The following is a 14,706-nucleotide window of genomic DNA, read 5'->3' on the forward strand; positions in this document are numbered from 1 at the left end:
AGCCTCAAAACATTTCCTGTAGAGCATCAAAATTCCCTGACACATCATTGGATGAGCTGGGGCAAAAAGTAACTTGTGATGTCAACCATGGCCTTGTCTGTAATAACAGAGACCAAGAAGGGTTCATGCCCGTTTGTTACAACTATGAGATAAGTGTGGAGTGCTGTGGGGATCTTCCACCCTGGTGCACAACAACTACTCCAGTGCCAACAACAACAACAACCACAACAGAGAAGACAACAACTACACCACAAAGCACAACAACTCCAGAGTCCACAACCACAACAGAGGGGACAACAACTAAACCACAAAGCACAACGACTCCAGGGTCCACAACCACAACAGAGAGGACAACAACTACACCACAAAGCACAACGACTCCAGGGTCCACAACAACCACAACAGAGGGCACAACAAGTACACCACAAAGCACAACTACTCCAGAGATTACCACAACTTCTCCAACAACCGAGAGCACAACAAGTACAACTCAAAGCACAACTACTCCAGTGTCCACAACAACTACAACAGAGAGCACAACAAGTACAATACAAAGCACAACTACTCCAGTGTCCACAACAACTATACCACAAAGCACAACTACTCCAGTGTCCACAACAACCACAACAGAGAGCACAACAACTACACCACAAAGCACAACTATTACAGATATTACCACAACTTCAACAACTACAACCGAGAGCACAACAAGTACAACTCAAAGCACAACTACTCCAGTGTCCACAACAACTACAACAGAGGGCACAACAAGTACAATACAAAGCACAACTACTCCAGTGTCCACAACAACCACAACAGAGGGCACAACAAGTACACCACAAAGCACAACTACTCCAGAGATTACCACAACTTCTCCAACAACCGAGAGCACAACAAGTACAACCCAAAGCACAACTACTTCAGTGCCCACAACAAGTAAGTTGATGTGATTAGTGCTACAGGTATACCTCACTTTACAGCGCTTCGCTAATACAGCGCTTTGTGGAGCTGCAGTTTAGCCTCCAAGGATTTTGAAACAGTGCTGTAATCATCGTGAGATTGCGAGAAAAGTGACTGGCACCATTTTGTTATGCTTAGTTCACTGTTTACAGCATTACAGTGCAATCTGTATCTCAGTGCTATAGTCTGGCAAATTGTACTACAGTAATTGTCACTATTTTACAGATACAGTATTTATTGAATACTGTGCTGTGCGAGTGTTAAACTAAACATAGCACTATTGCACCCCTAATATATGTTAGTTCAAACATGTTTTCAAGTCTTTAAACACACTGACAAGTGAAAAGTTAGCTTAAAACTGCCTTGTTTCACTTTAAGGCGGTTTTCACTTTACAGCGGGGCTCTGGTCCCTAACCCGCTGTATTAGCGGTGTATACCTGTATATATTTCAGAGTTTTTATCTCTTTCTTTTACTTTATTTTCTCTATCCCATATCTCTGTTTCCTCTGTCTCTCTCTCTCTCTCTCTCTCTCTCTCTCTCTTCTCTATCTTTCCTCTCTTCCCTCTTCTCTCTCTCTGTGTATGTATATATATATACTATATATACATATATATATATATATATATATATATATATATACATTTGGATCTAACTATCTTGTATAGATTTTGGTGTTCTGAACTTTAGTAATAAACAATATTATCTAGTGTAAAGTATTAAGCAATTCTCTTATAAAAACTTTATTTTGTAATACAACTCTAGCTGTTTTCACATTTATTATTAGACTGTATCTTCTTTTAGAGAAATTAACATAATTTTAAATAAACATCAAATATTTTTTTTCTGGAGAGCATTTTATATTTATTATTGGTCTTTTTCATTTAAAAAAATCTTCTTAATAGAAATATATATATATATTGGTTGTTTCAAATTAAATAGTACTAATAAAGAAAATCATGTATAAGCATCAGGTAAATCTATTTATTTATCAGTTTATATTAATAAAAAAATTATCCTTCCTTTCTTCACCAGCTGAGTGTATCCCTCTCTGTTCGTGGAGCCCCTGGTATGATGTGAGTTACCCTAAATACGGTGTTAATGGAGGTGATTTTGAAACTTACGAGAACATTAAAAATGAAGGATTTTCTATATGTGATAAGCCTCAAAACATTTCCTGTAGAGCATCAAAATTCCCTGACACATCATTGGATGAGCTGGGGCAAAAAGTAACTTGTGATGTCAACCATGGCCTTGTCTGTAATAACAGAGACCAAGAAGGGTTCATGCCCGTTTGTTACAACTATGAGATAAGTGTGGAGTGCTGTGGGGAACTTCCACCCTGGTGCACGACAACTACTCCAGTGCCAACAACAACCACCACAACAGAGAAGACAACAACTACACCACAAAGCACAACAACTCCAGAGTCCACAACCACAACAGAGGACACAACAAGTACACTACAAAGCACAACTACTCCAGAGATTACCACAACTTCTCCAACAACCGAGAGCACAACAAGTACAACTCAAAGCACAACTACTCCAGTGTCCACAACAACTACAACAGAGGGCACAACAAGTACAATACAAAGCACAACTACTCCAGTGTCCACAACAACCACAACAGAGGGCACAACAAGTACACCACAAAGCACAACTACTCCAGAGATTACCACAACTTCTCCAACAACCGAGAGCACAACAAGTACAACTCAAAGCACAACTACTCCAGTGTCCACAACAACTACAACAGAGGGCACAACAAGTACAATACAAAGCACAACTACTCCAGTGTCCACAACAACTACACCACAAAGCACAACTACTCCAGTGTCCACAACAACCACAACAGAGGGGACCACAACTACACCACAAACCACAACTACTTCAGTGCCCACAACAAGTAAGTTGACGTGATTAGTGCTATATATTTTCGGAGTTTTTTATCTCTTTCTTTTACTTTATTTTCTCTATCCCATATCTCTCTTTCCTCTGTCTCTCTTTTCTCTATCTTTCCTCTCTTCCCTCTCCTCTCTCTCTCTCTCTCTGTCTCTCTCTCTGTGTATGTATATATATATATATATATATATATATATATATATATATATATACATTTGGATCTAAATCTAACTATCTTGTATAGATTTTGGTGTACTGAACTTTAGTAATAAACAATATTATCTAGTGTAAAGTATTAAGCAATTCTCTTATAAAAACCTTATTTTTTAATACAACTCTGTTTATACATTTATTATTAGACTGTATCTTCTTTTAGAGAATTTAGCATAATTTTAAATAAACAAATATTTGTTTTATTCTGGAGAGCATTTTATATTTATTATTGGTCTTTTTCATTTAAAAAAATCTTCTTAATAGAAAAAATATATATTGGTTGTTTCAAAATAAATAGTACTAGTTTTAAATAAAGAAAATCATGAATAAGCATCAGGTAAATCTATTTATTTATCAGTTTATATTAATAAAAAAATATCCTTCCTTTCTTCACCAGCTGAGTGTACCCCTATCTGTGAGTGGAGCCCCTGGTATGATGTGAGTTACCCACAATACGGTGTTAATGGAGGTGATTTTGAAACTTACGAGAACATTAAAAATGAAGGATTTTCTATATGTGATAAGCCTCAAAACATTTCCTGTAGAGCATCAAAATTCCCTGACACACCATTGGATGAGCTGGGGCAAAAAGTAACTTGTGATGTCAACCATGGCCTTGTCTGTAATAACAGAGACCAAGAAGGGTTCATGCCCGTTTGTTACAACTATGAGATAAGTGTGGAGTGCTGTGATCTTCCACCCTGGTGCACGACAACTACTCCAGTGCCAACAACAACCACCACAACAGAGAAGACAACAACTACACCACAAAGCACAACTACTCCAGGGTCCACAACCACAACAGAGAGGACAACAACTACACCACAAAGCACATCTACTCCAGTGTCCACAACTACAACAGAGGGGACAACAACTACACCACAAAGCACAACTACTCCAGTTTCCACAACAACCACAACAGAGGGCACAACAAGTACACCACAAAGCACAACTACTCCAGAGATTACCACAACTTCTCCAACAACCGAGAGCACAACAAGTACAACTCAAAGCACAACTACTCCAGTGTCCACAACAACTACAACAGAGGGCACAACAAGTACAATACAAAGCACAACTACTCCAGTGTCCACAACAACTACACCACAAAGCACAACTACTCCAGTGTCCACAACAACCACAACAGAGAGCACAACAACTACGCCACAAAGCACAACTATTACAGAGATTACCACAACTTCAACAACTACAACAGAGAGCACAAGTACAACTCAAAGCACAACTACTTCAGTGCCCACAACAAGTAAGTTGATGTGATTAGTGCTATATATTTCAGAGTTTTTAACTCTTTCTTTTACTTTATTTTCTCTATCCCATATCTCTCTTTCCTCTGTCTCTCTCTCTCTCTCTCTCTCTTCTCTATCTTTCCTCTCTTCCCTCTCCTCTCTCTCTGTGTATGTATATATATACTATATATATATATATATATATATATATATATATATATATATATACACATTTGGATCTAACTATCTTGTATAGATTTTGGTGTTCTGAACTTTAGTAATAAACAATATTATCTAAAGTAAAGTATTAAGCAATTCTCTTATAAAAACTTTATTTTGTAATACAATTCTAGCTGTTTTCAAATTTATTATTAGACTCTATCTTCTTATCTTCTTTTAGAGAATGTAGCATAATTTTAAATAAACAAATATTTGTTTTATTCTGGAGAGCATTTTATATTTATTATTGGTCTTTTTCATTTAAAAAAATCTTCTTAATAGAAAAAAATATATATTGGTTGTTTCAAAATAAATAGTACTAATAAATAAAATCATGAACAAGCATCAGGTAAATCTATTTATTTATCTGCTTATATTGATAAAAAAAATTATCCTTCCTTTCTTCACCAGCTGAGTGTATCCCTTTCTGTGAGTGGAGCCCCTGGTATGATGTGAGTTACCCTAAATACGATGTTAATGGAGGTGATTTTGAAACTTACGAGAACATTAAAAATGAAGGATTTTCTATATGTGATAAGCCTCAAAACATTTCCTGTAGAGCATCAAAATTCCCTGACACATCATTGGATGAGCTGGGGCAAAAAGTAACTTGTGATGTCAACCATGGCCTTGTCTGTAATAACAGAGACCAAGAAGGGTTCATGCCCGTTTGTTACAACTATGAGATAAGTGTGCTGTGCTGTGATCTTCCATCCTGGTGCACGACAACTACTCCAGTGCCAACAACAACCACCACAACAGAGAAGACAACAACTACACCACAAAGCACAACTACTCCAAGGCCCACAACCACAACAGAGAGGACAACAACTACACCACAAAGCACATCTACTCCAGTGTCCACAACTACAACAGAGGGGACAACAACTACACCACAAAGCACAACTACTCCAGTGTCCACAACAACCACAACAGAGGGCACAACAAGTACACCACAAAGCACAACTACTCCAGAGATTACCACAACTTCTCCAACAACCGAGAGCACAACAAGTACAACTCAAAGCACAACTACTCCAGTGTCCACAACAACTACAACAGAGGGCACAACAAGTACAATACAAAGCACAACTACTCCAGTGTCCACAACAACTACACCACAAAGCACAACTACTCCAGTGTCTACAACAACCACAACAGAGAGCACAACAACTACGCCACCAAGCACAACTATTACAGAGATTACCACAACTTCAACAACTACAACAGAGAGCACAGCAAGTACAACTCAAAGCACAACTACTTTAGTGCCCACAACAAGTAAGTTGATGTGATTAGTGCTATATATTTCAGAGTTTTTATCTCTTTCTTTTACTTTATTTTCTCTATCCCATATCTCTCTGTCCTCTATCCCTCTATCTCTCGTCTCTATCTTTCCTCTCTTCCCTCTTCTCTCTCTCTCTGTGTATGTATATATATATATATATATATATACATTTGGATCTAACTATCTTGTATAGATTTTGGTGTTCTGAACTTTAGTAATAAACAATATTATCTAGAGTAAAGTATTAAGCAATTCTCTTATAAAAACTTTGTTTTGTAATACAACTCTAGCTGTTTTAACATGTATTATTAGACTGTATCTTCTTTTAGAGAATGTAGCATAATTTTAAAGGACCAGCCAACACAGTAGATTTGCATAATCAACAAATGCAAGGTAACAAGACAATGCAATATCACTTAGTCTGAACTTCCAATGAGTAGATTTTTTTTTCTGACAATTTTAAAAGTTATGTCTTTTTCCACTCCCCCTGTACCATGTGACAGCCATCAGCCATTCACAAATGCATACACGTACCATGTGACAGCCATCAGTCATTCACAAACGTATACACACTTATTCTTGCACATGCTCAGTAGGAGCTGGTGACTCAAAAAGTTTAAATATAAAAAGTCTGTGCACATTTTGTTAATGGAAGTAAATTCAAAAGTTGTTTAAAATGGCATGCTCTATCTGTATAATGAAAGTTTAATTTTGATTGAGTGTCCCTTTAAGTAAACAGATATTTGTTTTTTTTCTGGAGAGCATTTTATATTTATTATTGGTCTTTTTCATTTAAAAAAATCTTCTTAATAGAAAAAAATATATATTGGTTGTTTCAAAATAAATAGTACTAATAAAGAAAACCATGAATAAGCATCAGGTAAATCTATTTATTTATCAGTTTATATTAATAAAAAAATATCCTTCCTTTCTTCACCAGCTGAGTGTATCCCTGTCTGTGAGTGGAGCCCCTGGTATGATGTGAGTTACCCACAATACGGTGTTAATGGAGGTGATTTTGAAACTTACGAGAACATTAAAAATGAAGGATTTTCTATATGTGATAAGCCTCAAAACATTTCCTGTAGAGCATCAAAATTCCCTGACACATCATTGGATGAGCTGGGGCAAAAAGTAACTTGTGATGTCAACCATGGCTTTGTCTGTAATAACAGAGACCAAGAAGGGTTCATGCCCGTTTGTTACAACTATGAGATAAGTGTGCTGTGCTGTGATCTTCCATCCTGGTGCACGACAACTACTCCAGTGCCAACAACAACCACCACAACAGAGAAGACAACAACTACACCACAAAGCACAACTACTCCAGGGTCCACACCCACAACAGAGAGGACAACAACTACACCACAAAGCACATATACTCCAGTGTCCACAACTACAACAGAGGGGACAACAACTACACCACAAAGCACAACTACTCCAGTTTCCACAACAACCACAACAGAGGGCACAACAAGTACACCACAAAGCACAACTACTCCAGAGATTACCACAACTTCTCCAACAACCGAGAGCACAACAAGTACAACTCAAAGCACAACTACTCCAGTGTCCACAACAACTACAACAGAGGGCACAACAAGTACAATACAAAGCACAACTACTCCAGTGTCCACAACAACTACACCACAAAGCACAACTACTCCAGTGTCCACAACAACCACAACAGAGAGCACAACAACTACGCCACAAAGCACAACTATTACAGAGATTACCACAACTTCAACAACTACAACAGAGAGCACAAGTACAACTCAAAGCACAACTACTTCAGTGCCCACAACAAGTAAGTTGATGTGATTAGTGCTATATATTTCAGAGTTTTTAACTCTTTCTTTTACTTTATTTTCTCTATCCCATATCTCTCTTTCCTCTGTCTCTCTCTCTCTCTCTCTCTCTCTCTTCTCTATCTTTCCTCTCTTCCCTCTTCTCTCTCTCTGTGTATGTATATATATATATACACATTTGGATCTAACTATCTTGTATAGATTTGGGTGTTCTGAACTTTACTAATAAACAATATTATCTAGTGTAAAGTATTAAGCAATTCTCTTATAAAGACTTTATTTTGTAATACAACTCTAGCTGTTTTCACATTTATTATTAGACTCTATCTTCTTTTAGAGAATGTAGCATAATTTTAAATAAACAGATATTTGTTTTTTTCTGGAGAGCATTTTAAATTTATTATTGGTCTTTTTCATTTAAAAAAATCTTCTTAATAGAAAAATATATATTGGTTGTTTCAAAATAAATAGTACTAATAAAGAAAATCATGAATAAGCATCAGGTAAATCTATTTATTTATCTGCTTATATTGATAAAAAAAATATCCTTCCTTTCTTCACCAGCTGAGTGTATCCCTTTCTGTGAGTGGAGCCCCTGGTATGATGTGAGTTACCCTAAATACGGTGTTAATGGAGGTGATTTTGAAACTTACGAGAACATTAAAAATGAAGGATTTTCTATATGTGATAAGCCTCAAAACATTTCCTGTAGAGCATCAAAATTCCCTGACACATCATTGGATGAGCTGGGGCAAAAAGTAACTTGTGATGTCAACCATGGCCTTGTCTGTAATAACAGAGACCAAGAAGGGTTCATGCCCGTTTGTTACAACTATGAGATAAGTGTGGAGTGCTGTGATCTTCCATCCTGGTGCACGACAACTACTACAGTGCCAACAACAACCACCACAACAGAGAAGACAACAACTACACCACAAAGCACAACTACTCCAGGGACCACAACAGAGAGGACTACAACTACACCACAAAGCACAACTACTCCAGTGTCCACAACTACAACAGAGGGGACAACAACTACACCACAAAGCACAACTACTCCAGTGTCCACAACAACCACAACAGAGGGCACAACAAGTACACCACAAAGCACAACTACTCCAGACATTACCACAACTTCTCCAACAACAGAGAGCACAACAAGTACAACTCAAAGCACAACTACTCCAGTGTCCACAACAACCACAACAGAGAGCACAACAACTACACCACAAAGCACAACTACTCCAGTGTCCACAACAACCACAACAGAGAGCACAACAACTACACCACAAAGCACAACTACTCCAGTGCCCACAACAACCACAACAGAGAGCACAACTACACCAACAAGTACAAGTCAAAGCACAACTACTCCAGTGCCCACAACAAGTAAGTTGATGTGATTAGTGCTATATATTTCAGACTTTTTATCTCTTTCTTTTACTTTCTTTTCTCTATCCCATAGCTCTCTTTCCTCTGTCTCTCTCTCTCTCTTCTCTATCTTTCCTCTCTTCCCTCTTCTCTCTCTCTGTGTATGTATATATATATATATACATTTGGATCTAACTAACTTGTATAGATTTGGGTGTACTGAACTTTAGTAATAAACAATATTATCTAGTGTAAGGTATAAAGCAATTCTCTTATAAAAACTTTATTTTTTAAAACAACTCTAGCTGTTTTCACATTCTTTTAGAGAATTTAGCATAATTTTAAATAAACAAATGTCGTTTTCTGGAGAGCAATTTATATTTATTATTGGTCGTTTTCATTTAAAAAATCTTCTTAATAGAAAAAAAATATATATTGGTTGTTTCAAATTAAATAGTACTAATAAAGAAAATCATGTATAAGCATCAGGTAAATCTATTTATTTATCAGTTTATATTAATAAAAACTATCCTTTCTTTCTTCACCAGAGTGTATCCCTGTCTGTGCGTGGAGCCCCTGGTATGATGTGAGTTACCCACAATACGGTGTTAATGGAGGTGATTTTGAAACTTACGAGAACATTAAAAATGAAGGATTTTCTATATGTGATAAGCCTCAAAACATTTCCTGTAGAGCATCAAAATTCCCTGACACACCATTGGATGAGCTGAGGCAAAAAGTAACTTGTGATGTCAACCATGGCCTTGTCTGTAATAACAGAGACCAAGAAGGGTTCATGCCCGTTTGTTACAACTATGAGATAAGTGTGGAGTGCTGTGATCTTCCACCCTGGTGCACAACAACTACTCCAGTGCCAACAACAACTACCACAACAGAGAAGACAACAACTACACCACAAAGCACTACTACTCCAGTGCCAACAACTACCACAACAGAGAAGACAACAACTACACCATACAGCACAACTACTCCAGGGTCCACAACCACAACAGAGAAGACAACAACTACACCACAAAGCACAACTACTCCAGTGTCCACCACAACCCCCACAGTTTCTTCTACAAGTAAGTTGATGTGATTAGTGTTATATATTTCGGAGCCCTCTTTCAGATTTTTTTGGAACACTTAGAAGTTTATTGATTAAATGGCTAGAATCAGCTTTGCTCCAGTCTTTGTTTAAAGAGATATGAAACCCAAACATTTTCTTTTGTGATTCAGACAGAACAGACCATTTTAACAAAGTTTCAAATTTACTTCTATCAAATTTGCTTTGTTCTCATGATTTTCTATGTTGATGAGATACCTAAGTAGGTATCTAGAGCACTACATTGAAGGAAATAGTGCTGCCATTTAGGGCTCTTGCAAATAGATAACTATCTTGCAAAACTGCTGCCATATTGTGCTCCAGAAATGGGCCGGCGCTTAAGCATACGTTTCCTGCTTTTTAATCAAAGATACCAAGATAACAAAGAAAAAAATCATAATAGAAGTAAATTAAAAAGTTGTTTAAAATCACATTCTCTCTCTGAATGATGATATAAAAATGTTGGGTTTCATGTCCCTCTAATAATAATTACAGCCATGACTAAGGGCATAGCACATTCCATATTTAGGTTGACAATGATTTGTAATTTTTTCTTTTGTGATTTCAGGAAATTCAATTTTAAAGTTTATTTACTAAGTTCTAATATCGGTCTGCTTATGTTTTATAAGCACGCACATTATTTTCTTGCTCGTCATAATATAGGACGGTCAGGAGATCAGACTATTTTTCAACAAATTTCCATCACCATTTTTCAATTATTGAATTAAATAGCTATAGATACTTTACATATGAAGATGTATTTTACAGCCATATCTTTTAGAGCAAATGTGATGTGCTTAAAGGGACACTGAACCCACATTTTTATTTTGTGATTCAGATAGAGCATGCAATTTTAATCAATTTTAATCAACTTTCTAATTTACTCCTATTATCAATTTTTCTTTGTTCTCTTGCTATTTGAAAAAGAAGGCATCTAAGCTTTTTTTTTATTCAGAACTCTGGACAGCACTTTTTTATTTGTGGATGAATGCATCCACCAATCAGCAAGGACAACCCAGGTTGTTCACCAAAAATGGGCCGGCATCTAAACTTAAATTATTGCATTTCAAATAAAGATACCAAGAGAATGAAGAAAATTTGATAATAGGAGTAAATTAGAAAGTTGCTTAAAATGTCATGCTCTATCTGAATCACAAAAGAAAAAAATGTGGGTTCAGTGTCCCTTTACAATGTAACAAGACTGAATTCAAGACCGCATCATCTCTAGAAGGCCGTTTAGCAATCACATTCTTAAAACTTTTGCTTATATTTTTCATATTTTTGTGATTTAAAGTTACTTTCATATTTACTGTAACTGAATTTGCCTCATCAATAACGTTGAGGTGACTTCGATATTAAATGTTTTTTTGTTGTTGCTTATGTCCCCATAAAAGAACATGAATAAGCCCTAATTGTTCTCAGAAACACTGATAATTTTCACTATTTGGATAAAATGTATTATGAAAAATGGAGGAAATGAGTGCTAAGACACAGTGTCATCCTTGGCACAAAACACTCAGCTCCTGATGATCAAAAGCTCGCTGGCATAGAGAGAAATCACATACAATCTTTGGGATTTTCTTTTATATCCTTATATTGTAATGTAGGGGGTCTTTCCTTCACATCCAGAACCCTATGTATTAAGGTAAACAGTTCTCAATCTAACATTTACATTTCAAAAATTAAGGGTCCTCGTACATGACGATACTTCTTAGATCATATTGCTGGAGTGGGGAGATTTAGATTATCAGGACCTTAGTATGAAGGACAACAGTGTGTCGTCTTCCTGGGGAATCCCCCTCATTATCCGGATCCTGGGGACCCCCACACTGTAGCCATTGAAGCTGACTGCAGTCTTCTTCTTGATCACTGGTTAAGTGCGGAACACCCTGTTGCCACGTGCATGCATGGTGTCATTATAAGGATTCAAGGAAACCCTGAAGAAGGGATTTTCTAGCTAGTGAATCTATAACTGGGGCAGGGATTTTTAAAGTCCATGTCCCTCAGCTCCTAAACCAATCACAGTGCGGATCAGGTCTGAAGACTCGCCAGAAACAGGGGCCCACAAGCTCACTACGGAGCTTGTTAAATGGGCGCCAAGTAATCCTCTCATACCCCTGTAAGATGCAGTTGATTTGCAGTAAAAATGGCAATTACCTGCAGTAACATTTAAACTGCTCTCTATCCTAAGGGGAAGTAGAACGGAGACCCTCTCTCTCTCCTGACTTTTACTAATGGGACAAGTGACCCATCATTTTAAAGGGGGAACTTCATCTTTCAAATGAGGGGCCATTTGTCCCCTAGGATGCAGCTGCCCTCTAGTGGTGGGGGCTACTTGAGAGCTCTTATCTCTTCCTTTGATTTAATTAAAGGCTTATTGACACCTCTTGTAAAAGAGTGAATTCCCCTCTTTTATATTTTTATTTTTCAGGTGATCACCTTAATAGCAATGATCACCTGCCCCAAATACACACACATACATTGTTTGATGAGGGGAAGAGAACACTTTTAGAGCAACTAAAACAGTAAGATATGAGATCACAGTTTAGTAAGAGGGAGCCCTCTCTTTCCAATGCGGGATCTCATAACCCAATAATTTGTTGGCGATTGACATAAAAATAACAGTAAAGTGGTTAAACACATAGATAAAGTCCTGTTCAGGAGTCGAAGAGAGCTGCCGGTTCTGAGCAAGAAAAAGCAGGGGAATTATTAGGCAGTGGTATTAACACAAATTCACTATTCATTGGTTGTGTGTAGCTTGTGAGCTGCAATACTTGTAGCTCCCAAGTATGACTTTAACTATGTGTTTAACCTATTTGTGAGGGCTTGACACACTTGATAAAAAAAGTTAAGTTGATCTGATATTGAAAACAGCATCTGCACATGCTGTTTCCTTCTACTGAACATGCACAAGCACAGTGAAGATAATGCATCTTTGAATCCTCATATGAGTTACTTTTGTTCATCAAACACAGTACGATTAATCAGCCTCATAAGATTTAAGGTCATACCAAATATTTTAAAGACTGGTACAGTAGTTCTCACCGTAGCTTTGTCTAAAAAAATACTTATATACCCATATTATACAGTGTGAATTTTTCCACATCTGAAAATCTCAAAAAGTACTAAACCAATTTGTGAAACCAATTGTGAAACATCAACCAAATTGAATGAGCCATTTTAAATTCTAAGCTTTTAAAAAAACATATTAAATATAAAATACTTGAAAGAAAACAAAAACAAAAAACTCCAGGACCAAGATAAACAAAATAAATCCTTGTATTATTTCTGAGATGTTTCTAGGTAATCCCTTTAGTGGTATGCGCTACTTTTGTCAGTAAAATCAAAAGCATTGTTGCTGTAAGAAAGAACAGTGTATATTACTATTTGTGTTTTTTGTTTTTATACAGCTACAACTGGCCCTGTGATTAAAACATTTACTACAACTGCAACTACACAAAATGTCACATCAGGTGGACAGGTACTAGGTAAGTAACTACAGTATATTGACATAAATATTTCTTTATTAAATTCTAACTATGCTATTTTACAGTTATCATAAGTAGAACATTCAGCAGTTAATCTGGGCCACCATTAGTCAAAGACAGGCTAAATAGGGACACTAAACCGACATTTTTTCTTTCATGATTCAGATAGGAGTAAATTAGAAAGTTGCTTAAAATTACATGCTCTATCTTAATCATGAAAGAAAAAAATGTGGTTTAGTGTCTCTTGCTATCTTTATTATATGGCTACATTTAGACACCAATCAGCAAGCTGTTAACCTTACATTCCTGCTTTTTCAAATAAAGATAGCAAGAGAATAAAGAAAAATTGATAATAGGAGTAAATTAGAAAGTTGCTTAAAATGACATGCTCTATTATCAATTTTTCTTTATTCTCTTGCTATCTTTATTTGAAAAAGCAGGAATGTAATGTTAAGAGCTGGCCTATTTTTGTTTAAGAACCTGGGTACAGCTTGCTGATTGGTGTCTAAATGTAGCCATATAATAAAGATAGCAAGAGACACTAAACCCACATTTTGATTCAGATATAGCATGTCATTTTAAGCAACTTTCTAATTTTCTCCTATTATCAATGTTTCTTTATTCTCTTGCTATCTTTATTTGAAAAAGCAGGAATGTAAGGTTAAGAGCTGGTCTATTTTTGGTTCAGCACCTGGGTACAGCTTGCTGATTGGTGTCTAAATGTAGCCATATAATAAAGATAGCAAGAGAATAAAGAAAAATTGATAATAGGAGTAAATTAGAAAGTTGCATAAAATTGCATGCTCTATCTGAATCATGAAAGACATTTTTTTAGTTTAGTATCCCTTTAAGGATATTCATTGTTAAAGGGATACTAAACACAAATTCTTCTTTTATGATTCAGGTAGAGCATGTGATTTTAAGCAACTTTTTATTTTACTCCTATCTTTAAGCTTTCTTCGTTCGTTTCATATCTTTATTTGAAAAGCAGAAATCAAAGCTTAGGAGCCAGACCATTTCTGGTTCAGCACCTGGGTAGAGTTTGCTGATTGGTGGCTTAATTTAGCCACAAATCAGCAAATGCTACCCAGGGGTTAAGCTTAGT

General features: G+C 36.4%; 1 protein-coding gene across 1 annotated transcript in view; it reads left to right on the plus strand.

Annotated features, from left to right (window-relative positions):
* The window catches only part of LOC128636234 (mucin-2), a 212,029-nt gene that overhangs the window by 163,949 nt on the left and 33,374 nt on the right, over window positions 1-14,706 (plus strand). The window contains exons 33-38 of the mRNA XM_053689272.1: window positions 3,473-4,339; window positions 4,953-5,822; window positions 6,770-7,636; window positions 8,202-9,026; window positions 9,557-10,093; window positions 13,524-13,601. Coding sequence (XP_053545247.1) covers window positions 3,473-4,339; window positions 4,953-5,822; window positions 6,770-7,636; window positions 8,202-9,026; window positions 9,557-10,093; window positions 13,524-13,601 — 4,044 coding nt within the window. The remainder of the gene's footprint in view (window positions 1-3,472; window positions 4,340-4,952; window positions 5,823-6,769; window positions 7,637-8,201; window positions 9,027-9,556; window positions 10,094-13,523; window positions 13,602-14,706) is intronic.

The sequence above is a fragment of the Bombina bombina genome, chromosome 7, assembly GCF_027579735.1.
Source record: "Bombina bombina isolate aBomBom1 chromosome 7, aBomBom1.pri, whole genome shotgun sequence".
Classification (NCBI taxonomy): Eukaryota; Metazoa; Chordata; class Amphibia; order Anura; family Bombinatoridae; genus Bombina; species Bombina bombina.